The 24,967-nt window shown below is 43.5% G+C and overlaps 2 protein-coding genes across 3 annotated transcripts in view; both read left to right on the forward strand.

Moving 5' to 3' along the window:
- Nucleotides 1–4,881, forward strand: part of LRP4 (LDL receptor related protein 4) — a 39,580-nt gene extending 34,699 nt beyond the window's left edge. Inside the window, exon 38 of the mRNA XM_032187985.1 lies at nucleotides 1,540–4,881. Within this exon, the coding sequence (XP_032043876.1) occupies nucleotides 1,540–1,875 (336 nt within the window). The 3' untranslated portion in view covers nucleotides 1,876–4,881. The remainder of the gene's footprint in view (nucleotides 1–1,539) is intronic.
- A 904-nt stretch (nucleotides 4,882–5,785) lies between these two features.
- The window catches only part of CKAP5 (cytoskeleton associated protein 5), a 47,988-nt gene continuing 28,806 nt past the window's right edge, over nucleotides 5,786–24,967 (forward strand). For both annotated transcript variants that reach the window (XM_032187640.1, XM_032187642.1), the window contains exons 1-12: nucleotides 5,786–5,863; nucleotides 13,845–13,937; nucleotides 14,475–14,668; nucleotides 15,807–16,013; nucleotides 18,133–18,304; nucleotides 19,215–19,347; nucleotides 19,631–19,734; nucleotides 20,137–20,250; nucleotides 20,476–20,580; nucleotides 23,436–23,525; nucleotides 23,664–23,828; nucleotides 24,629–24,757. In XM_032187640.1, coding sequence (XP_032043531.1) covers nucleotides 13,881–13,937; nucleotides 14,475–14,668; nucleotides 15,807–16,013; nucleotides 18,133–18,304; nucleotides 19,215–19,347; nucleotides 19,631–19,734; nucleotides 20,137–20,250; nucleotides 20,476–20,580; nucleotides 23,436–23,525; nucleotides 23,664–23,828; nucleotides 24,629–24,757 — 1,470 coding nt within the window. In that variant the 5' untranslated portion in view covers nucleotides 5,786–5,863; nucleotides 13,845–13,880. The remainder of the gene's footprint in view (nucleotides 5,864–13,844; nucleotides 13,938–14,474; nucleotides 14,669–15,806; nucleotides 16,014–18,132; nucleotides 18,305–19,214; nucleotides 19,348–19,630; nucleotides 19,735–20,136; nucleotides 20,251–20,475; nucleotides 20,581–23,435; nucleotides 23,526–23,663; nucleotides 23,829–24,628; nucleotides 24,758–24,967) is intronic.

A 24,967-nucleotide genomic window follows, 5' to 3' on the forward strand; every position in this document is an offset into this window, starting at 1 on the left:
TGTCTTATATTTCATTTGCATTGGATGTTGGCTGCTGAAGTACAGGAGTCAAAGGGAATTGTCTTTCCTGGGCACAGTCCTGGTTGGTGACTGTTGCCCCAGGGCTGCTTTGGGCATTCACCAGGGGAACAAAGAAGGCAGAAAGAATTTGGTAACAAGAACGTGGCTCCTGGCTGTGCACTGCATGGAAGGGGTGGGTGGGGTAGGATGAGAAATGGAGCTCTTACTAAATGTGGCACTTGAAAGGCCCTCCAGAGGCCCACCTTGTGTGCATGGCAGGATGGAGAGGGTTTAATAAGATGTCTTGCAGCACTTAGTTTCTCCTCTGTTTTCTCCTCAGAAGCTTTCTTATCACTCAGATAGTTTCTCATCTTCCCTCTTCTGATTTCCATCCACATCCTCACGTCAGGTATCACTATTGTGTGTGTTTGATCCTGCCTCCCTCACTCGAGCTGTGTTGTGTGGCTGTCCCATACTAATTCCTCTTTCTTGTTTTTTTCCTTGGCTTTTATGTCCTTAAATCAGTTCTACTGTCTGCCAAGAAAGTTGAGGTCACTTTCTCTGGTCTTGGCTTTGGCTACTTAGTATGTGAGATCTGAAAAATAATTTCTGTACAAGTATTTATGATAGCCTGTTAAATGACTTAGCTCCTCTAGCAGGGATCATGACAAGACTTATGCAGAGAAGAGTTTTCCCTGGCTTTGTTTTTCAAATATGCTATCTAATAGGTTTCCCAAACTTTCCTGCAAATTTAGCCTTGCCTAGTAAGGATAAGACAGGATGATTTCTTTGGAAATCCACATCCTTACCACTTACTTCTGCTGCTTTTACATATGCCCAGATGTATTCCCCTCTCACTCCACTTTCTTCCCAGTGAACATCAGATGTTCTAATGCTCCTTACTTGCCAGTGAGCCAAGTAAGGCAGATTTCTTTACTTTAATCTTATCAGAGGCTAGCATGACCATACTGATTTCCATCATTTCCCTATAATCTGCTTCCCCGTATCACTGTGGAGCTCAGACTCAGCAGCGGTGTTCCAGCTGTGCCTTCCTGAGAGCTGAATCTAGAATGACTCAGATATCAATTCACTAAACCTACCTATTTTTACCATGAAGTTTTCTAGCTCTTTCTGCTTTCCATGTTTTGGTGGGTTTTTCTTTTTCTTTTTTTATTTATTTTTTTTCTTTTTGGCTGGTTGGTTACTTCTTGTTTAACTCCTTTTTAGGCTCAATATCCTTGCTCCCTGCTGCCAGAGGTTCTATATAATTGAATTAGGAGAGCTACCTCATGCTTATTCCCCTTCCATGATTTCAAGGAGTTTGTAATGAGAGCTCTTGCAGGGACAATTGTATCTGGGGAAGGGTGAAGAACTGAGGGGAAACTTAGAATGGGTTTTGCCATTGTGACAGTGAGAGCCAGTGGCTGTTTACATGGTCCAGCCTGTTACCTGCTTCGTGCTTTGTGCCGACTCTGCTTTGCTCTTTGCCTTGTTTTTACATAGATGTATTGTTTTTTCACTCATCTCTCTGCTCCTTAGACTGGTCCTGACCACAGCTACACCAAGGAGAAGATAAAGATTGTGGAGGGCATATGCCTTTTATCCAGTGATGATTCAGAGTGGGATGACCTTAAGCAAATTCGGAGCTCTCGAGGAGGGATCCTCCGGGACCATGTTTGCATGAAGACAGACACGGTCTCTATCCAGGCTAGTTCTGGTTCACTGGATGACACTGAAACTGAGCAGCTGCTTCAGGAAGAACAGTCTGAATGCAGCAGTGTTAACACAGCAGCAGCCACTCCTGAACGGCGGGGCTCACTCCCAGACACAGGCTGGAAACACCAACGCAAGCCCTCCACGGAGAGCGAGGTCTAAAGTACACGCTCCTTTGGAAATGCTCGTACCCTCCCTAGCCTTTGCTCTGCACAAAAAAGACAGGACTCTGCCTGCAGGCAAGGAAGGGCACAGAGACTAGCCTCTCTTGTGAGGGGCCCAGAGACTGTGACTGCCTTTCAGCAAGGAGCTTGGGCAGCTGTGCTGTTGTGGTTGGAGGGGGAGGATGGGTGGGTTGGAACCCAGAGACCCTTTTGGCTCATTTTCACTGTCTGTGGTTTATTTATATGTTCCCTTTTCCTGGAAGCTGCCACGTTAACTTTTGCAGTGACTCCTTTGGCCTGAATCTGGTCCAGGTTCTGTGTTCTCTGGCAACCTGCAAGTCCCGTGCCGTCCAGCTCACAGTCGATGCCCATGAAGAGAGCAGAGCTGCCTCGACGCTAGCTCCTGGTCACAGAAGTTCCCCTAGTCATTCCAGCACCAGCAGCACTCTTTGAGGCTTTATGTTGTGGGGTCTCTGACTGGAGAGATGTTTTGGAATAGATGGAGTATACTCTGGGGCTCAAGGGGACAGTGACACAGTGTCAGGTCACCTTTTGAGGGCATAAAGAGGGTAACCACAGTTGCCGTGACACTTCAGGAGAGCATCACTGTTTACGTTCCCATCTGCTAGTAAAAATCCTTACGGAATTCTCAGATCGGAGCACTGTGTCTGTTGCTGGCAGTGGACACTGCTCCTGTTTCTCCCCTTTCCTCTTGAAAAATATTTCTATTCCAGAAAAGTAAGAGTCAGCAAGTCGCCCTTTCAAAACTGCTCCCTGTGGGTACTGGAGTCAGAGTGCTTTACTCGAGGAAAGAATAAACCGGTATTGTTCGTAGCTCTAGAGAGCTAATGGGAGGAAATGCATCTCAGCCAGACCCAAGTTTTACTCTTGCCTTTGCATAATTGATATATATAAATATATATATATATATTAAAAATAAAAATAAAATTGCTAAATCCCCACCAGTTCCAGTTCTTTTGGAACTGAACAGGTCCCAGTTCTCTTGGCCTTTATGACCTTTGATTACCGTGGCAAGGGAAAAAGGAATTCCTAGGTCAAGCGTCCCCCAGGGGCACCCTCAGTGCTAACAGTTAGGAGCTGGTTTATTACAAAGCCGAGCGCATTTGACCTAGAGTTGGAGACAATAATCACGGAGCTGCAAGGGCCATTTTAAAATAGTTTGTCAGGGAGAATAGCACTTTAAGCCCCGCTGTTCTAAAGAGCTCTCCTTGCAAAGTTGTTTTTCCCATCAGCTGTGTGAGCTTCAGTTGTTCTCTGGCCTCCAAGGCCTTTACCCTCTAGGGGGGTAATTCTACCCTTGCAGTTAAACCCCAGCAGCAGCTGGAGCTTGCACGCTCCCAAGGACTGTTGCCACCTTTTCATAGTGTCCTGACTTCTCTTGTCATCTGTTTGTTCAGGCAGGAAAAAAGATTGAGCAAATGTCTCTTGACGCTTCTTCAGAAATGAGATTTAAATCAACCCCTCAAATTACATGAATACTATCATGGTAAAATAGTAAGTGTTAAACCAGATACTTGGAAGCAGAACTTTCCAGTGAAGAATTTCTCACGGCAAACTGTGACCTCTTTATCTCCTAGGAAGAAGCCAAGTACATTCCCACCCATGGTGTAAAGAGAGCAAAGCATACGGTAGATGTGCAGGGGAGGATACATCTCCTGTGCAATATTTTTCCAGCTAGTAAAAAAAAAAAAAAAAAAGGAAAATCAGAAAATCAATCCTACTCTGCTCTAACCTTGTTCATATACTAACAGTCCTGCCACCCCTGAAAACATGACGGTTGCTGGTGGGTTGGCTGTACATCTTACCCCAGAGGTAGCTTTGCAGTAAGGGGAAGGCTGCAGCTTTGCCCTGGCTAGGTGGCTTGAAACTGTTCATAACTGCACCATTGGGCTGACTGGTGTGTATTGCTGTGGAAAACAAACTGGAGCGAAGGCTTGGATATCTCCCTGTGTTAATGTGGGACTCTTCCCTACTCCCAGAGGGATTGTTTTTTTTATTAGATTTTTATTTAATTATTTATTTGATTGACTCCAGCATGGGAAACTTTTTTTTTTGTTGGACGGGGGCACTTCTGGATTGAGGTGTGGACTCAGGTGGGGACTGAGAAAGGATTGTGTATCACTGACATGGACCTGGTCGGTCTAGGCTGCCTCATACGGGGACATCAAAGGCTGAAGCACAGGCACAAGGCTCAATCTGAACAGAAGCCACGTGTAGGGGCAGGGGCATTAGAGCTGGGAGTGAAGGACAGGGGAGGAAGACTTTGACTTGTGGGAGAGCAGGAGCTTTTTTTTTATTTATTTACTTTTCCCCAGTAGCTCTCTAAGTGTGCACCAACCTCCTGAGGTGGGACAGGGGTGAAAGGAAACATCTGTCTAGACTGGCCCTTGAGGTTCAGTCAAGCCTGTTGAAATAATTGCTGTCCAAGTCACGAGTGCAGAAGGGAAAGGAAAACCCAGTCAGTCCTTCCAACAACTAATGGTGCTTGTGATCTCCACCTTGGTTTATCCTCTGCTGCTTCTGAGGAGGGACCTTGCATACTCCAGCCTAACAACCATTCATAACTGCCCCATTCCTGAGAAGAATACGGCAGAAAGGCACCAAAACATCCCCCAGTCTCTCCTCTGCAAGTGAGGTGGACAAAAATTAGTTTCTTAAAGTATGGAGAAAGCTCCAGTGAGATGCTGCCTCGGGGGTGCTTCGTGTTTCCCCATTCTGGGGAAGAGAAGACCCTCATTGCACTTAGGCTGCTAAGAATGTAAAAAGGCCACTGGAGGATGATCTCTTGAGCACTGATTTACTATGTAAAAAGCAAACCTCTCTCCTGTCTGTCCTGAGCTAACATCAGTGATTTCCCTGTGTTCCTGTGTAATGGTTTTAACGTTACTCACTGGAGACATCGGACTTTCTGGAGTTATTTAACCACTGTGTTCAGTATTTTAGGGGTTGATGATAATTTAATATAAATTTAGCTTTTCTTAACCACTCTGCCTGGCTTTTGGTTGTGAATCGTGCATGTTATTTGGACTCTACTTTGAAAGAGGAGCTCCCAGACCTGTTTGCACAAAACCTCACCTTACTTTCAGTTGAGAGGAACACAAAGGTAGGAGGGGATGGGGGTGGTTTCCCTCAGCAGTGTCACACACACTTCTGTCACTAAGGCTTTGAAGCAAGGGCCAGCTCCCTCCACTCACCTTTATGTCCCTACACCCACGTGTACTCTCACCCTGCCCCTATTTGTTTTTTTTCCCTTTACCATTTTGACATGGGGACAGCCCAGGAGTGTGGCCTTTATATTTTTTTATGGGAAGTCTCAGGACAACTGCTCTCCAGCAGCGTATGACAAAGAAAAGGGTTGGTGGAAAACGGAGCCCTGAAGAAGAGGAGGTGCTGGCTGGGGCCTTTTTTAATAACAGAGCTTAACGAAGGAGGCAGAATACTGAAGGACACGTTCAGTAGGAACTGCCTGCTCGCTCCTGGTGCTGATCTCGCATTCCCTGCTGCCTGTTCCTGGGGGAGCAGAACACCACCGACACCATTCCAAAAACTTCTGCTTTATTCCTCCACAGCCTCTGAGATAGCGCAGGAGTGATCACCCTGAGGCCACACACAAATGCTTTGACACCTCATTTTTATTTAATGCCCGTCCCCTGGGTGGGGCGGGGGGCACAGGGGCAGGGGGAGGCGCTGCGGGTCCCGAAGCCGCCCCTTTGGGTCCCCCCCGTGCTGAGGGCGGCTCCCCCCGGCCGCAGCCCCCTCAGCTCCCGGGGCTCTCCTCAGGGCCGGGCCGGGCCTCGCCGCTGCCGGATTCAAACGGCCCAATGAGGAGCGCGGCTGCGGCAGCGGGCGGGGCGGGCGCGGGCCAATGGGCGAGGAGGACACTGGGAGGTGCGGGCGGGGGGAGCGATTTCAAACGGCGCCGAGCAGCGGCCGGACACTCGCCGCGCCCGACCCGCGGCGGCCAGGTGAGAGCCGCCCCCGCTCCGCCGCGCTCCGCCGGGCCCCCGCCGCCGCCTCCCGCCGCGCTTCGCCGGGCCCACGGAGGCCGCTGGTGGCTGAGGTAGGCCCCGGCCCTCCGCTAGGCCTAGCGCCGGGCCCTCCGCCCTGTCAGGGGGCCGCGGCCCCGGGAGCGGCGCTGCCGCCCCCCTGCGGGAAGGCGCCGGGCCCCCCCCCAGCTGTCCCCGGGCCGCTGCCGCGCTGTGAGGGGGGGACTGGGAGCGGGGGAGGCCGCGGCCTGCGCCGTGCAGGCGGCTGGGGCCTGGCGGGGCCGCGGCTGCGTCGCTCGTGGCATCGCGGCGGGGAGGTGCTGGGAGGTACTGGGGGGTACTGGGAGCTGCTGGGGTCGATCCTGGGAGGCGGCCGGGCTCGGCCCGCTGCTGGAGCCCCGTCACGGAGGCGTTTTGCTGGCCTCCCCCCCCCCACCCCCAGCCCTTGTGTGGGGATGGCTACCTTTCGCGAATCACCTGGGGAAGATGTCCCTCGAGATAATGACGGCCTCACAGCAAAACCTGCGAACGCTCCTGCTGGTCCTCCGTCCTCTGGGCCCGTCCCCAGGTGCTGAGCCCTCTGTAGCTGGTAGCAGTGTGGGATCCCCCCACCCCTCTCCTCGTCGGCTTCATTCTGGTTCTGAGTCACAGTCTTGTGATGCTCCTTAACGCAGGAGCTTTCACGTTGCTTGGGGGGGGTCCTCCAGAATCTGGGGTTTTTCCAGCAAGGGACCCATAGGATTGTGCAGCAGAGGCTGGGGAATGAAACTTGTGTGCAGCGCAAGCAGGCCTGGACTCTGCTGTTTAAAACAAAACAAAACAAAGCACACCCATCCCCCAAAACACCCTAAACTCTTCTGCTACAACCTGCTGTCTGATTTTTGTTCAATGTGTATCAGCTATCTAATTATGTTGAGGATTTTTTTTTTCTGATTCTTATGTTACGTTTAGTATTAAATCCTCCAGTGCTTGTACTAAACCACGGTGCTATTACAAATTGCCCTCTGCAGGTGGGGAAGGAAGGAGTAGCTGTCAGGATGCTGGGCTGCCAGCTGTGGGAGACCTTCCTCCCTTATTACTGCTGCGTTGGAGAAGGCATTGCTCTGCACTTTCAATTAGCACGCTAATTAGTTGGAAACTGTAAAGACGCATGTTTCCAAACGCTGCTAGTCTCAAATATTGAAGTATTATGAAAGGCTACTAATAACAATCTATTATTATTGAAACTTTGCAATAGCATCACGCCAGAAAGAAGAGTGATGGGGTGCAAGCTGCTGTTACAGTATTGACACTTCCGCTGTCCAGGATCAGATTGATTGGTTGGGTAAAAATTAGGATTTTGTTGCACTGTCTCTTCCCTCATGCTTCACCTTCCTTAAAACTTTGCTGTTCTTGTTGGTTTCCTCCATTCAAAACCTATAGACACGCCTTCTTTTTTCCCCTTCAGACAATTGCAATAGGGTTAAAGCTTTTAAGCTTCACCAAGAAATGGATTTATCAAGGTAGTATCAACAAAAGCAGCAATCAGGTACAGTGAGCTGGTTGTCAACAGAGTTATAGATGCGTTTATTGAAGGTAACTCTAAAGAACACAAAATTGGGAATATTAACTAGGGGACCTGCAATGGAAAAAATTATTTGTGGCACCTGCACAAAAATAGATGGAACTTGGATTTTGGAGGAATGGGAGATTAGAGCCAGACTGCTTTAAATCTGTACTGATGCAAGACTTCTCATTTGCTAAGTTAATATAAAAAAAATGAATGTGTGCTAATGGGTGGGTATTACTGGTTCTCATGCCCGTGTGACTTGGATCTGTGGGACTTGTTTCCATGCTGACTCTTGTCCTTCCCCTGATGTGTGCCAGTTATGTAATCTGGGCCTGTGTCTCCCAAAAACCTGGCCTGTGCCACTGTGGAGCTGCTAATCTCGTGTAGACCTTACAGTTCTGACAGACATCGCGTTCCTGTTTCCCTGTCAGTTCCAAAAACCTGCTTTCCAGCTCACGTTACGACTTGTTTTTCTCCCGTGCCTCTGTGTGCGAGGTGATGAATTTACAGCTGAAATTCACTTGTCACGTTGTGAGCTTTTTCAGTCAATCCTTTTTTTTCCCCCCTCCTTTGCTACCCTGGCTAATTGTCATCTGCTGCCTGCACCAGCTCCCTGCATCCCTTTGTAGGTCTGTTAGGAACATCCTGAACTGTGCATGCAGTTGGAAGTTGATTTGAGCACTTTGTGGGGTGGAAATAATTGTCTCCAAATCTTAAGTATCTGATATGAAGGTTTTGTTGTGCAGGGAGTATGACTTGAAGGACCCTTGAGAGCTGTAAATACTTGGAAATCCTAATTACAGGCTTTACTAAGTCAGAGTCAGCGATTATCTGATTGTTTCTTTTTCCCCTTCCCATTTCTCCTCTGTCCCATTGTTCCAGCTAGATGTGCTCTTCCGTCTCGTAAAAGAAACGTATTACGTTATGTTGCTAATTTGTCAATAAAATACTGAATACGTGTTGTGAAAGCCCTGCTGGAGTAGGATGGGATGCAGGCCGCGGCTGGCTTGGGGACAGCACGGGGCACGGCGGAGGGACCCGTACAGCCACCAGCACGCTTGGCGGTGCCCCCCGCGGGTTACAAAGGCCCCCGCCTGGTTCATTGAACCCCGGCCTCGCAGCGGGCGGCGTCGGGGGCTTGATTTAAAGACCCCGCGGGGCAGGGGCAGGGGCAGGGGAGCCGCGTGGTGCCCGGCAGTGCCAGCCTGCGGGCCGCCTCCGTGCTGCCGCAGCAGCCGGGGGCCGGCGGAGCCGCCCCGGGGGAGCCCCCGTGTCCGCGGGGTGCCGGCGCTGCCCTGCCCGCCTTTGTCTGGCCGGGCTGGGGCCGGCTCCCCCCGCCCCCGGGCCCCGGCCCCGCCGCGGCGCCCCCGGCCCCGCCCGGCCCGGCCCGGCCCTGCCCTCGCCGCCTCCCCGCCGCCGGAGCCGGGCCGGGGCCGCCAGGTGAGCGGGGCCGGGGCGCGGGGGGAGGCGCGGGCAGGGCCCGGCGAGGAGGCGGCCGCAGACAATGCGGGCGGGGCTGCACCATCCTGCCTTGGTGGGGGCTCCCGGGGGCTTCCCCGTGGCAGCAGCTCCCGCCGGCCTCCAAGGGAGCATCCCGGGGGCCTCGCCTGCTTTGGCAGCGCCCAGGCTCCCCGCCCCTGCTGCCCCCCCTCCCACCAGCCATCCGCCCTCACGGTCACCTCAGGGCGCGCAGCCGTGCCCCGGCGCTGCCCTTCTCCCCGCTCTCTGCTGTGTCAGGTTGGCTTTGCTGCGGGCTTCCCCCTGTGGGAAGGAATCGCAAATATGGATCTGCAAGCAGGAGGTCGGTTTGTTTTGCCTCGTCTCTCACTTCGAGGCTATTTCCACGCACCTAAGTCATTTGAGGGGACTGTGCCTTGAAATGTATCCCAGAGAAATGAGCTGTCTCCCTCACCAATAACTTAGCAGCGTTGCTATTAAGATGTCACTGAGCCTGCTCAGGACAAATGCATTAGAGCAGGCAGGAGAATGTGATGCTGTTTACTCTTGTGTGCCATTCCAGTGCTGCTGGAGCTGCGAGGAGCTGTGCCATGCACTCCGCAGCCTGCAAAGCAATTCCTTTTAACCATGTGTTTCTCCTATTTAATCTTCATTATTCCGAGGCCCTACTTTCCTTTCATCAAGAGCCTGTGTATTTTGCATCTTCTAATTGAAATTGCCGGCCTCTAAAAGATGAGGAAATTTTTATGGCCTAAGCAGCAGATAGCCTTCTGTGGGGTTTTTCTTGTGTGTGTTTGTTTTTAAACCTGATCTTCACTTTGTGGACTGAAGCTGGAAGGCAAATGGTCAGCATGACAAAGTTCTTCTGACTCTTCAGCTTTTTGCAGGCCTCTTTAGTTCAAGAATATTAGCTGGACTTCATCTTTCCTTCTGATGGTGGAGTTTACTAAAGCAACCCATTGCGTTGTTTCACTGACTAAGCTACAGTTCTCCGATTCGCATACTCAGTGTGTCTGAGTTGTGTTTAAAATAAAAATTTAACTATGCTATGGTTACTTTAATTTTTCATTATTTTTTTTAAGCCCTGTTATATTGTAGCTAGCAAACACAAAGGTTTAGTAAGGAAGTACTAGCAGTTCTGCTGGGCTGAACTTCTGAGGCAGTGAAACTTCATGTTTTCAGAGACGAAGAGCAAATGTGACCCAAAACTGCCATTAAACAAATAAAAATTCTTTGTGCTGAGAAGACTGGACTGTACTGGCAGAGAACTGTGCTGAGAAGCGTAGTCTCAACTGAAACGTGACATACAGCTTTGTGCTTTCCAAGTATGTGCTCTACTCTGCAGGAACATATCAAACCCAATTTGCCTTGAGAATGGCCTGCCTTGCTTTCTCGGAACTTCCTCTTTGGGTGAACCTTCTGGGAAGGTTACTTTGGCATCAAGAGTTTTGATGACTTAAAAGCTGTTCTTGCACAGGAGTGACGCTCAGTGGGTGGAAGTGGGTAGGGAGAAGTGGACAATCGGTATCAAGAAACATCTGGTTTGGTTAGCACAAAATGGCTCCCTAGGTTGCGGTGCACTTTTTATGGGAAAATGGTCTGGAAGCTGAAGGTTCGTGATAATATACAGTGAATTGGTAATGAACATCTGCTTCAAAATACAACATTTCAGAATGTTACATCCAGAGGCTTTGCTTTAGCAGTGTCCTGTAAGGTTGATGCTGTTCAGCCCTCAAAAACTGTAGCAGAGAAAGCATTTATTTAGAGGCTGAGTTGGGAACTTCTCAGATCAGTGTGTAGCTAAGCCACAGATTCCTGCAATGTCACTTTCCCGTGTTCTCTTAACGTGTTGATAAATTTGTTTCCTACACTTATATCCAGTGGGCCACTTTTACACTTTTTCTTGCATTTGTGCTGCCTTAAATATTTTCTGTACTTGCTGTTTTTGCATTGTCTCCCTTTAAGATATATCCTGTTCTTTCCTTGTTGGCCTTCATTTTCTTACTGCTCCGTAGTACAAGAGCTTGCCCTGCCAAGAACTGTCAGGGAAGATTTGTTGTTCCTCTCCATTGCAGACTGCTCAGCTGACTTGCTTTTGTAAATGTTCTGTTGACCACGTTACTAACAGGCCTCTCTCACAAAACTTATTTTGGTGGGTCAGTCACTTCAGAGCTCCTGTTCACTGTATTCTACCAAAATGGGTGTTGCTACAGAAAGACTGAAATCTGTTTGTTTCGAGGCTGTAAAATTAGTTGTGCTCAAAAGAAAGCTATATAGGTCAAACGCTTCGTTGCTGCAAATTCACTGCTAGTAACGTAATTTAGCTGCATTATAGTAGAGAGAAGCTACTTGCTGTTTAGTGTTGAGAAGTGATGGAAGAAGCTTACCTATCTTTGCAAAGAAACTTTAAAAAATAATAAATGTAGGATCATTTCTGAATATACAGAAACCAGTGATGTAACTGAAGGGAGAAACAACAGTCTCTTATTCTGGTAAAGGCAAGACTCAGGCAGCACAAGGTTTTGGGATTAGGGCAGGTGTGAACAGTGATGGAGCTGGAGAGAAGTGATGTTTGAAGGAGCGCTCCCTCTGTGCCTCTAGATAACATCCTGATAAACTGTTCCAAAGGGATTTGTAAGTTAGTGGAGAGGACGTATAATTTCAGCGCTATTTTTAGATGCAGGATTCAGCACAGAAGGCAACTTAACCCATTTTATAATTGAAGTAACAGTTGTAGATGTTGCAATTAAAAATAGTAGGGGAACTGACTTGACCAGGCTGAAAAAATGGGTGGGAATACGCACTGTGTTACCCTCCCCATCCCCACAAGGTGAGTTCCTCCTGGTGTTGGGAAGGAAGTGCTAGGTCTTCTTCTCTTAGTTTCTGTAATGCAGCACTAGGATATACAACCCAGGGTCAAACTTCATAGCAGTGAACTATTGTCAGCGTGTAAAGGTTTAAAAGGAATGTACTTAGAAATCTGCATCAGGCTTGCAACGGCCGAGGCTTTTTAGGGGAACTGCTCCTGATTGAGTGTTTGAACCGATTGTAGGGTTGCAGTAAGGCATCACTGACCTGCACTAAGATTTTCCCTGGTGGAACAAGTCTCTGGAGAGAAAGGTGCCCCCTTGCACTGCTGAGGTCGGGAGTTTGTGTTGCTGACAGGTTTCCAAACAAACCGGGTGTAGATGAGGGTTTGTTGTGTTACAAGTGTCAAAAACTCTGGTGTTTGTGCTGCTGCCAGGTATGTTGGTGCCTTACTCCTTTTCCTGTTTTACCCGTGAGTACCTCTTGTCCTTGTGTTGCTTTCATCAACAAAAGGATACAGACAGGGAACGGCTTGAATACTACTTCCAAGTTCCTCAGCGAGATTGAAAACTACTGAACTCCTTATCCTTGACAAGAATAAATGGAGTGCGTTCAGTGTGTGTGAGCCTGGGAGGGAGCGCTGTATCTAGTTGTGATTTGCATCCCCACTTAGGAAGTGCCCCCATATTTTCTGTACTGGTACGTGAAGTTAAAGGTGTTCCTGATGCAAACGCAGCTTATATGGCAATGCTGTGCCTCTCCTGATGTTGCTTGGCTGCGAGGCTGACCTGATGGATTAAAAAAGGGGAGTCTGCTCCCGTGACTGCACTCACATGGGGGCATTCCCGTGTCCTTGACTAGATGAGCTGTTTGAAAAGTGTTTTTTATCATAAATGCAGCTTCATTTTCTCGTGGAGTATTGCTAGCCTGGTGTTCCTATTGCACCAGCTGTATGTTAGTGCTGTGTGGCTGGCAGATAGCTTTGCAGGACTTGCTTGTATTAACTTACACTGATGAAATTCCGCTCCTTATTCTAGGGCCTATTTGGCTATGGAGAACTGCTGTGTGTACTTTGTATGAAGCACTTTGTAGGTGAAATAAGCAGTTTTGCTGGCATAGGCTGAATTTACATCAGGAGTATTGTGCTCCTGAAGGTGTTTATATACCAGCAGAGTTGGATTATTGAATATAGTGGCCACCAGTTTTTGGAGTCTTCCTCTCTTTTTTTTTTTTTTTTTTTTGTCTGTGGATTTGAATTGGTATTCTGGAACGTGCTAATCCTTACCTGGTTTGATTTCACTTGTTTGTATAAATAATGTTTCGAGTCTTCTCATTGCTGCTGTTTTCATTTTGCTTATTTCCTCTTCATCAAGCTTATTCTCTGAGTGTTTGTATTAGTTGTACAGCATGTCAAAGATGGGCCTTAAGCCTGAGGTCTCATCTCATACCCCTAATGGTCAATATTCCTATTTTAATAAGGGGGGGAAAACACTTACAAACTTGAATTGAGTAATGTTTTGAGCCTACATAAAGTAAGAAACTGATCTCTTGTTGACAGTTGGCAATGCTGATTATGTTAGAATTGGGGCATAAGGGCACAGCTAGCAAAAAGGGAGATTGTTCTTCTCTTGGGACTGTTCATTTCAGATGTGCTGTGTGTAAAGTGGCTAAAATGGCTGTCCTCATGCTAGCACCCGATTATTTTTTCAACACTGATTCATGCCACCTGTTACAGAAAGCACATGTCAGTAAGAGTCAGTTTGCTGGTGTTGATGGGTAGTCATTTCTTATCAGCTCCTTCATTGTAGTACATTATTCCTCAAGCCTAGACAAGGCTATATTCTGCATGCTTTAATCTTAGTTTACTAAAACTTCCACAGATTGAGAATTTTAATACCTGAAATGTTACTCAACGCACGGCTCTTTAACCTTCAGTGGCTTCTGGTAGCCTTACAGGGCTAAAAGAGTACTGCTCTAGTCTTAGTACATACCTAAATACAATTACAAGCTTGGGAGCATGGGTTTCATGTTGGCTAGAAGACTTGGTACAGAACTGTCTTTTTTTTTTTTTTTTTTTTCCTCAACTGTGTTGCAGGTAACGCCTCATGTATTTTTCTGTGTTCTGACTTGTCTCTGTCTCTGCAGGAATTAGTGTAATTGTAGAGAGAACCTGAATTAACAATGGGGGACGACAGTGAGTGGATGAAACTGCCCATTGACCAGAAATGTGAACATAAGGTAGGACACCTTCTCTTTGGGTTTGGTTTATTGTATATCAGTGCTGTGGTGAGGCAGTGGTATTCCCTTACCTGTTTGCACCAAAATTAGGTAATATAGCTGCACAGCATGTGTATGACGGGTCTGAAATCACCAGTTCTGCTCAGCCTAGAGGTAGAATAACATCTATTAAGCACAATTTAGTTGCATGGTAATCTGTATGGCATAAGCGTGTGTGCTGAAAGATCAGCGTACTTGTGCATGTGGAGAGATTACTCATCTGTAGCTGATACTCTGGTTAGGATCACACCTACTCACTGGTGGTTGCTAGAGCTTGTGAAGAGCAGCATAGCGTACTGGCATCTCTCTAGCCAGATCACTGTTGACAAGAAAACAGTGTTTTGTCCTGTTGCATGTTATTCATGTAGTCATTGAAGATAGATCCTGAGGATGCTAGCTTACTGAGCACACCTTCAACTATGATTGAAGTACTTTGCAAGACTGGTGAGTTAAGGTTTGTACTAGCACAATACTTATGCATTTGACTTTTGTTTCCAGCTGTGGAAAGCCAGATTAAATGGCTATGAAGAAGCCCTTAAGCTCTTCCAGAAGATAGATGATGAGAAGAGTCCTGAATGGTCCAAGTATCTTGGATTGATAAAGAAATTTGTGACAGACTCCAATGCAGTGGCTCAGTTGAAAGGACTGGAAGCAGCACTTGCCTATGTTGAAAATGCTCACGTAGCAGGGAAGTAAGTAGCCTTTGCTTGCTATCAGTAGGCTGTTAGGAGTTTCATGTGCCTCTCTGAGAGTCTGCAGGTGAATTTTATGGTGGCCATTAATAACTCTGGTATTTACTGTTGAGAGCAGGATTAGCTTTCAGATCTAGAAAGCTTGCTGAATGGCAGGCTTTCCTTGTAGATGGTCTCCATGTGCATGTTAATGTGTCACAAGTTGCTTACATAATGCCATATGATAACAATGTTCAAAGGAACTATTCAAGAGTAATACAGATTTCTGAAGTGGCAGAGAATCTGTAAATTGGTGATATGGATGTTGTGAATTGGAATCCCTGTTATTTTTTTTTAATTATTTTATTTAAAAAAAAAAAAAGTGTGTATATACAGGGAGGCTCTTTCCTGGGTGATATTCCTATAATTTAACCATTATGTTTATGTGGAGTTGCATCTAGCTTAACTGGTCTGAATCTGCATAGCTGCCAATTTCTTCACAGGACGTTTGTTAGTATTTCTTGGCTGTCAAGCCCCTGAAATAGCCTGTGCTCCTGGGGGTGAAATTAAAAATCCTAATGCACCTGATCAGTGTTTTGGTCCACTGGCTTTAAGTGACCTGATAAAATGAATAAAAAAAAGTATCTTTAACAAATGCATAAATCCAAACCATAGATCAAAAATCTAACAGCTTTTCCAAGCCCCTTAACTTACAAGTGGTGTAAATGAAACAATTTCATTACAAAGCGTGTCGGCAGCTTTGAAATAATCCCAACAAATTAATTTCTATTTATTCTCCAGTGCAGTATGTTAACAGTAATATATGCAATTTCAGGAGATAACATTCAGTTACGGACCAGAACTAATGTGTATTAATAAATATACTTCTGAGAAAATGTCTTGTATTCGCTGTTTGGTGTAGCCTACTATTAGGAACATGCAGAATAGCACTCAGTCTGCAGGAGTTCTCTTGATTAAACGAGAGGTTAAAATCATCTCTTACAGAAGGTTATTACCTTTTGAAGTTAGTTTAGAATTTAGTCCCCATTGTATGAGGACTTACTGAGTTCTAATCCATATTTCTGATGTTGTGTGTGCTTTTTCCTGTGGATAACAATGGAGGACACCTGATTCACCTAAACATTCTTCCTTCTTCCAGGACAACAGGAGAAGTAGCTTCTGGAGTTGTAAATAAAGTGTTCAATCAGCCAAAAGCCAGAGCGAAGGAGCTGGGTGTAGATATATGTCTAATGTATATAGAAATTGAGAAAGGGGAGGCAGTACAAGAAGAGTTACTGAAGGGTCTGGATAACAAAAACCCGAAAATCATAGTAGCGTGTATAGAGACACTGAGGAAAGCACTAAGGTAAGCTTTTAGTTTGGGGACTTTCTTATTCTGTGTGTTGTGTTTTTTTTTTTTTTTTTTTTTTTTTTTTTTTTTTTTTTTCTGTGTGTGCATTTTCTTTCCTTCCCCTAGCTCCAGTAGAATGTGGAGACACTTCAGTGTTTTTAACAGGCTAAAAAGACTTGTTGAATAGGATGTATCTATACTGGCACTTTATGGCAACAACAGTTGTTAGAGCATCATGGGGTTTGTTAGATGTGAGGGATCTCTTTGTTGTACAAGCCTCATCAGGATCACTTTGGTTAATGGTAACTGTTTGCCAAACTTCCTTTTTCACAATGGACCTCTGAAAGAGAAGGGCAGGATTAGCGTGTCTTGTTCCAGACAGTGCTGCTTCTCTTCTGAATTCTGAAAAACAGCAAAGGGAAAACTAAAATGTATTTGTTTCTATTTAAAAAAAAAAAAAAAAAAGTTTTTCTCACTGATATGAACCCTGTTGGCTACATTGTGTATTTTCAAAAGAGAAAGATCACTGCAGCTTAAATGTGTTTTGAATCAGAATTACGTCAATTTCCACTGTCCATATAACAGTATCTTCATTGAAAAATAAAAGATGTTCATACTTACAAAAAAAACAAATTTAATCTTGAAACCAACTACCCAGTCTTAAAAGTGGAGCATCTTTGTTTGTTCACCTTCAAATGTATTTTCTGATTTTGAAGATTGAGTGAAAAATACTGTTTTTAATCAAATTCTTCTATGTTGGGTGTGTATGTACCCAATCGGTAGTGAATTATTTAAAAAAAGAAACATAATATTGGTCAGAATAACTATTTTTTGTCAGAAAAAAGGCAATCTGAAAACACAAATACAGATATTTTATATGTTTTTTTATTATGTTTGAAATGGCAAGATCAAATTAGTTCATGGAGCCTTATTAACTTCTCCTTTAAAGTTGTCTTCTGCTTTCATAGAGTTTCTGCATTGATAGCAAGATTTTTGTTGTACCTAGTTTAGCTTTTGGTGTTTTTTATCTTGTGTTAAAGCTTCTGCTTTTCTTCTTGTGTTATACGAATCAGATAAGAACGTGAGAAGTTGGGGTGGCCTATTGTTGTATAGCCACTTTTCCTCATACACCCTTTTAGTTTTTCTGTATCACTCATTTGTTCTTAGTTTGCATTTAAGTTGCATTAATTCCAAGATCAGAGCCTGTTTTGCATGTTTTATTACTTCATATTTCTAGCAGTAGAATTTTTAGAACTTAAGGATGCAAGTTTCAGTACTTGAGCAGACGTTTTTACTAGACTAGCTTTCTCATGAAAAATTTGGCTGAAAAGAAGCAGAAGAAAATGTGATTAGAAAGTTTAATTTAGAGTTCTCAAGGAAGAGAAATGGTTCTGAATCAATATTTTATTGCTTCTGAAGTAATCTAGATATGCTTTAAGAACCTAAGCAGTTTACTATAAGTATCAAAAGGAAACTTGTGTTTTCATTCAACAGTGATTGAAAAATGAAGTGTTGTGTGTTAAATCCAACAACATGTAGAATCTGCTGACAGGAGAGAGTGAGTGGCTGGGGAAAATTGTGTCCTTTCAGTAGCACGTATTTCAACACATGTATTTTCTGTGAAGATGACCCAGGCTTACTATAATTATCTGATCCAACAAGTAGCAAAATGACTAATGCTTTTACTGCAGTTTGCCTCCAAGGATAGACAAAGGAGATTCTATTCTGATTTAAAAAAAAAAAAAAAAAAAAAAAAAAAAAAAGTAGGTCATACAAATTTCAGTTTAAGGACGCTTTTTTTTTTTTTTTTTTTTTTCCTCTTCTGGCAAGGGGACAGATTTAGGCAGTGGATTGGAGTAAATGCTTTGAAGTAATTTCAGAAGAGGCCTGATTTTGGTAATTCCAATCTGGTTGTTGAGAGTAATTATGTTAGGACAAATATTTTTTTTAAATTGTGCAGCAACTGAGTAGTGTCACCAAAAAAAAAAATGGTTTCAGTAAATGTCAGAATCCCTAGTGTATGTACTAGGTGCATATCATAGATTTTGTTTTAAATATTTTTTTTATTTTTTTTGTGGCTCACTCCTTGGTTCCTACTTGGACTCTGATGCTATTCCATGTTTTTAATTTTCAGTGAATTTGGTTCAAAAATAATCTCATTGAAGCCAATCATTAAAGTGTTGCCAAAACTATTCGAGTCTCGTGAAAAGGCTGTTCGAGATGAAGCCAAACTCCTTGCTGTGGAGATCTACCGTTGGATACGGGATGCACTGAGACCTCCGTTGCAGAACATAAATTCTGTTCAGGTAGGCAGAATGTAGTCTTGTATCCACACATTTGAGAAAACACTTCTACACGTGCATGTGCTCGCCCTCCCTGATCCTGTGGTGTTGGTCATCCTTAAAGGTCAAAACTGGAGCTTTCATTAATGAGGCATTATTTTTAGCTTCCTGTTTAGTGCCTCTTTGTTTGAAAAGACAGGACAACATTTTGTTGTTTGTACTGAAACTGAGGAGGAGATTTGGAAAAGTAAAACGGCTTGTCTTGGGGATCTAACCCAAGGGCAAGTAATTTCCTGCATAAAGGACTCCTGCACTGAAAGTGTTCAGGTCCACAATTTTTCCGCTCAATTTTCTTGTGTGATTGCTGTACTTTGGGAAGTGGCATCGCATTATGACAGATAACTATGTTATTGGAGATGGAACAGTCCATTACTTGAAAACTTTATAAATTATTAATGAATCTTTCTCTACTACCCACTTGTATTAATTGTGTTCGGGTAGAAAGCAGTAACTTCCTGGAGCAAGGTATAATTTTTGTTTGTTTTTTTCAACTGTCTCGTCATACGTATCAGCATGTTATGTTTCATCTTCATTTTACTATCTGAGAACAGCATGGATTTAACAAGGATCTTCCTCCGTGCTCAGCCATTCTTATTTTAAACCTTCTACGGAGGCCGCACAACATTCTGACTGTTCTACAGTTTGCTCTTATGCAAATGCTTTGCATTTTTGTTGATGATGTTGTGTTATGTTACTATACTTACTCAAAAGCTTCTGAACAGCGAGTCACTTTGTTGGTGGCAGGAAAAGGAACTTAAAAGATAGCAACGTCTTGGATTTGAGATGGGAACATTCTGTTGCTTTCTGTGAAGGGTGTCTTGTCTGTGGTATGTACAAAATATCTCGGATATGATGATTCTTTTCCCTTTGGCAGCTAAAAGAACTGGAAGAAGAGTGGGTCAAAGTGTCAGCAGCAGCTCCTAAGCAAACCAGGTTCCTGCGTTCCCAACAGGAGCTGAAAGCAAAATTTGAGCAGCAGCAGGCAGTTGGAGGAGATGGAGACGGAGGTAAATTACTTACACTTTTTAGTGGAGTGCAGAGATTATCACTGATACACTATTTGTTAACAAATACTTCAGTCACAAAGGTTCCTTTATTCAAGCTGGTGCAAAACAAGTGGAATGCACAATAAAGTGTGACTGGGGTAAGAACTTTATATGAGAGAGTATCTGTCCTTTGAAACAGCAAAATCACAAGTGTTGATACTGTTTTTTAAATGAGCCTTAGGCAGTAGTGTAGCTGACATTTCACTTGTCACTATGCTTACGTTTTTCTCATTTCTGGTTGCAGGAGATGATGATGGGGAAGAAGTGGTACCACAAGTAGATGCATATGAGTTGCTTGAAGCTGTAGAAATTCTTTCCAAGCTTCCCAAAGACTTCTATGAGAAAATAGTAAGCAGAAACTTTAACACTAATACTACCCGTTAATTCCATGGCACATGGTGCTAATGAATCTAAAGATGGACTAGTATTTTGCGATGTAAGCTATACTGCTACTTGAATGGATAGTAGCAGACTAGTGTAAGCAAAATATAGACTATCGTAAGTAAATATAAATTTCTTCTTTATTTTTACCAGCAAGAAAGCTGTAATTTTAAGGCGCTGAGGTAATCATCCTGGGAAAGTACTGTATTTAATGTTTCACTGCAGTTATTGATGTTAAGCTGTAGGGAAACTTTTTTAACAAGTTTTGACTTTCTCAGAATAGAGTTAAGCTTTAAAGTCTATGGCTTTTGCTACTTATGCTTCTCTAGAACTGTTTGCATTTATAAACTAATGTGATTTGCTCTGCAGGAAGCGAAAAAGTGGCAGGAGAGGAAAGAAGCTCTAGAAGCTGTTGAACTGCTGGTGAAAAATCCCAAATTGGAATCAGGAGACTATGCAGACTTGGTGAAAGTTCTCAAAAAGGTAATAAATAAGACCCAGTGTGTACATACAGTTTAATATTTTTAAATAAAGGTTCTTTGTATTAAAGTTTAGAAGTTCTAATTGAGGTAATGCTCAGGAGTAGAAACTTCTTCAGTTATTCGCACCACTGTTACAACTTACCTGTAGCACGTTAGCTGTATTAAGAAATCTTTCCAAGTCTCTGAAACTTGGATTTTCAACCTGTCATTGCTTTTTGCTCTCCAGGTTGTTGGAAAGGATACAAATGTTATGTTAGTTGCTTTGGCTGCCAAATGCCTTGCTGGACTAGCTACTGGCCTCCGAAAGAAATTTGGACAATATGCAGGACATGTAAGTAAGAGTATGTACTTTTTTTTCTGTTTTTTCTTTGCTGGACACCAGGAAATATATTGGTTTTATTTATCTATTTACTATTTTGCTTGTCAAGGGCTGGTATTTATCAGAGAGATTTTTGTACTGTTATGAATGCCTACCTACCCCTTGATGGAGCAAGAAGTGAAGTGCCTGCCAGGGTGTCTTGCAGCTTAAGGTTTCAAAGGCTCTTGCTTATTAACATGGAACAATATAAAGCTTATTGTTGCAATGAATCTTGTTTGCTATGACAACTGTGAATTATCTGCCATGAGATAAACTCTATTTACAATACCCTGTCCTGGAGGTACACCCACAGAAATGCATTTGTGGCTCACAGTGGCAAAAGAGCACTTCTGAGCCTGAATTCTACATAGCTGCTCCATCGTGTATAGTTGGCTTTTTTTTTTTTTTTTGGTTTATTTCTTGTTCTGTTACCTGCTTTAGATAGCCAAATTGCTGAGACTTCAGTATCAAAATGTTCTGGTGATCTAGATTAATCTCTATTCTGCTCTCCTTTGCTACTCTTGTCTTATGAACAGCTAACATCAGGGGAGCTTAACCAATCTTTGGAAATAAAGGCAGCTTTAATTGCTGGTGTCTCACTTGTTTCTTAAGTCACTGTTGCATTGTTCGTTAAGTTAATCACCTTTAATTTTATCTTCTAACAAGTCAAAGGGAGCTGGGGGTAGAGCTTGAGACCAAGAGAAATGTGTCTGGCTGCTGTTAGAATTAAATTTTGTGAGGAGTTGTGAATGTTTCTGGAGTAATGAGATTCGGTGACTTTAAGTCTCCTGAACTGTGAACAGAAGTTTGGGCAAAGATAATTTCATTCTGAAAGCTGTAGGTAGTTGTAAGTAACAGTCTTACACCTGTTTATGCTTGATGTGTATTTTAAAGGTTAACGCTCACAGCTGTGGAGTTAATATTGGGGAGAAAAATAAGCTTCTAAAATAAAGGTATAGCTCCATGCGAGCAGCTAAGCAAGCTGCATTGAGATATAGATATTTTTTTTAAGTGCCATAATGACAGCTCTGAATTGCATCATCTCAGCACCTGTTCTACAAGTTGACTCGGTTTGTGTGCTGGACTGATTTACTGGCGTGCTATATGTAGGCTTTTCCTGAGAGCAGTTTTTTTAAGTCTTGGGAAACAAAGTTATTGCTAGAAACGTTGCTAGATGTAGTATAAATTCCACTAGTTAAATATAGGACTCTAATGTCCAACTCTGTGGGACTTGAAACAAAGGAGCAATGAAATTAAGCACAGAACCATACTACTCATTATAGTTGAGTGCATGATGACCTTCTTCATCTTTGACTGCCTTTGAAGCCCTAGACTGATCGTTTTTCCCCACACACAGACCTCCTTTCTCCCTCTTCCCCCCACATCACCACTATCTTCTCTCTCTCTTTTTTCTCTTACACATAGGGTATAGCTTCTAACTTTCACGTTTAAAAAAAAAAAAGTGCACCCTCTAGCTGTCAGCGTTTACTAAAACAGATTTAATGATTCAGTATCCTTCCTATGAGAAGGTTCTATGGTCTTAAATATTTTCAGGGATGGGACATCCACAATTTCTCGGGGTCTCACCACCATCATAGTAAAGAATTTGTTCCTAATATCTCATCTAAACCTACCCTTTTTTTTTAGTTTAAATCCATTACCCCTTATCCTATCGCTATACTCCCTGAGAAAGAGTCTCTTCCCCAGCTTTCCTGTAGGCCCCCTTTTGGTACTGGAAAGCTGCAATAAGGTCTCTCCAGAGCTCTCTCATCTCCAGGCTGAACAAGCCCAACTCCCTCAGCCTGTCTTCACAGGAGACATGCTCCAGCCCCTAGATCGTCTTCATGGCCCTCCTCTGGACTTGTTCTGATATACCTGTGATATGTCTGGTCACAGTGCGTTGAGATTTTGTGGTCCACTTTTGAGTAGAAAGTGGTAGTTGTGGAAAACCTATTTTGTATCATGTAAGAGCTTATATCCTCTATGTAATCAGCTTCTAAACTATCAACTGTTATGTTTACAAAACCTTTGAAGTAGCTTGCTTTCCACAGGTAAAAGCTCTGCACGTCCGTAGTTTAATGGTAGAAGTTCTTGTTACAGTACCAACTGTGTAGGTTATAGAGACCATAGTTAAGTGGAGCTGCTTGTATTACTGGCACGTGAGTGTGCCAGCTGATCTCTTTCAGCACTGGCTGACTGAGCAGCTGTATTGGGTATAAAATGCTGCGAAATTCCTACGTGACATGGTTTAGTGACAGGTATGCTTTTTCAAGTTGTTACATCCAAAAACACCACTGTAGGGACGGTGCAGGTGTATTGCTCTAGGAAAGATTCAGGCTTTAGAATGTAGCCGTGCCAGCTGTGAGTCAAATGAGAGCATTTTACAGAGCTGTGCTGAATGCTGTGAGGAAGCTGGGAAAGAGGGAACAGGTTATATACCTTCTTGGATTCCTACAGGATGAGAGCACAGTACTCTGCTGTGTAACTGTTTGATTTCTATTCAATTTCTTTGTGTCCCAGACCAGTCAATCCAGAATATTTATCTGTAATTATGTGAACTTGTACATCTGCCTTTTGTTTAGGGTTTTTGAACAATTTCTCATAGCAAAGCTATATTTGAAAAAAGATGGACTAGAAAGAATTTAATGTTAGAGACAGCTAGAATAAACTAGTTCATATTGTTGTTGTATGGCCTTGAGGGGCAGTAGTGATTCTGATTTGCGTTATTGGTTTCTTTGTGCAAAATCAGGGAGCAGACTATCAGGCTTTATATATAATTACACTAGTGAAGAATGGATTGACTTTTTTCCTTTTTCTCTCTTCTATAGGTTGTTCCAACAATCTTGGAGAAGTTTAAAGAGAAGAAACCTCAGGTAGTGCAGGCATTACAGGAGGCCATTGATGCAATCTTTCTTACGGTAAGTAAAAGACTGACAATTGGTGCTCCCCCCCCAAAAAACAAACAAACTGCTGTTGTCTTAGATTTGATCTCTAGTACTTACTTGCTTTTTTCTTCCTTTACTGAAAATTAATGACTTATTTATCAAACATTGTAGACCACATTGCAGAACATAAGCGAAGATATTTTGGCAGTGATGGACAACAAAAATCCAACAATCAAGCAGCAAACATCCCTTTTCATTGCAAGAAGCTTCCGTCACTGCACGCCTTCTACTCTGCCAAAGAGCCTGTTAAAACCCTTCTGTGCTGCACTTCTCAAGGTAAAACAGGAGGAATTGTTAATTCTCTGGTACTGAAGTATTGTTAAGAAGCATTGGGTTGTTTGGGAAAAAGACTTATGGTACAGCAGAGACTGAGAGAGCTTGTGTGCTATGTGGCCATCAGAGTGAGTCTTGACTGTTGAACTCTAAGATGACTGTCAGTCATGGGAATAGTTTACTCTCCTCATCCTTAGCTGTCTCTAAAACAGAAGACTCACCTAGTTTGTAATAGTTAAGATAGTGATGTGTAAGTATTAAACTGCTGGACACTGCTACTTGCCTCTTGCAGATTATCTGTAGCAAGCTTTTATTGGAATGCTAAAAAAGAACTGTCATTAATTCATAGACTACAAGTACGCTAGACCATTTACCAGTGTAAAAAAAAAAAAATGATGTATGGGTTTTTTTCCACTATGAAGTAACCCTTTCCTTCTTGGAAGCTTCCCTGGCTTCAAAAATGAAGATTTGAAAAGGATTGCAGGACTTCAAACTTTTTGTAAACTTTCATGGTATTGCAATATCTCTTAAAGCCTAAATATTTACCACCTTCTTGTTCTCTGAAAGATGTAATGATGGGAAGCTAGCTGTGTTTGAGAAACAGTAGAATTGATCAGTACATGGGAAAAAATAAGTGGAAAAATAACTTTTTTCTTTCCACCATGGAAAGAATATTAAGGATTATTCCGTAGTAGCTGTAGGCTTTTAAAAAAGGTGGGGAGGGATTGATACAGAATGTGGATTTAAAATTTTGTTTAGATGTGAGCTGCAAGTTGCGTTATGTGCACTGTATTTCTCTGCAGCATATCAACGATTCGGCCCCCGAAGTAAGAGATGCTGGTTTTGAAGCATTAGGCACTGCCTTGAAAGTGGCTGGAGAGAAAGCTGTGAATCCTTTTCTAGCAGATGTGGACAAACTAAAGCTTGATCGTGTGAGTTTATTGTAACTGCTGTAAAAATGCTTTATCTATCCATTTAAGATCTATTTTAAGCTAGAGAAGACTAAAGAGGATGCTTGAGCTGCTGATTTGAAACAGATTTTTGAATTTAGTTATTTATTATTTTTTTTTTACTTAGAAGTTACCGATGCAGCAGGGAATCTGAGTATCTTTTTATTTCTTGCTAAGTATCATGTATCCTTT

The sequence above is a fragment of the Aythya fuligula genome, chromosome 5, assembly GCF_009819795.1.
Source record: "Aythya fuligula isolate bAytFul2 chromosome 5, bAytFul2.pri, whole genome shotgun sequence".
NCBI classification, from domain to species: domain Eukaryota; kingdom Metazoa; phylum Chordata; class Aves; order Anseriformes; family Anatidae; genus Aythya; species Aythya fuligula.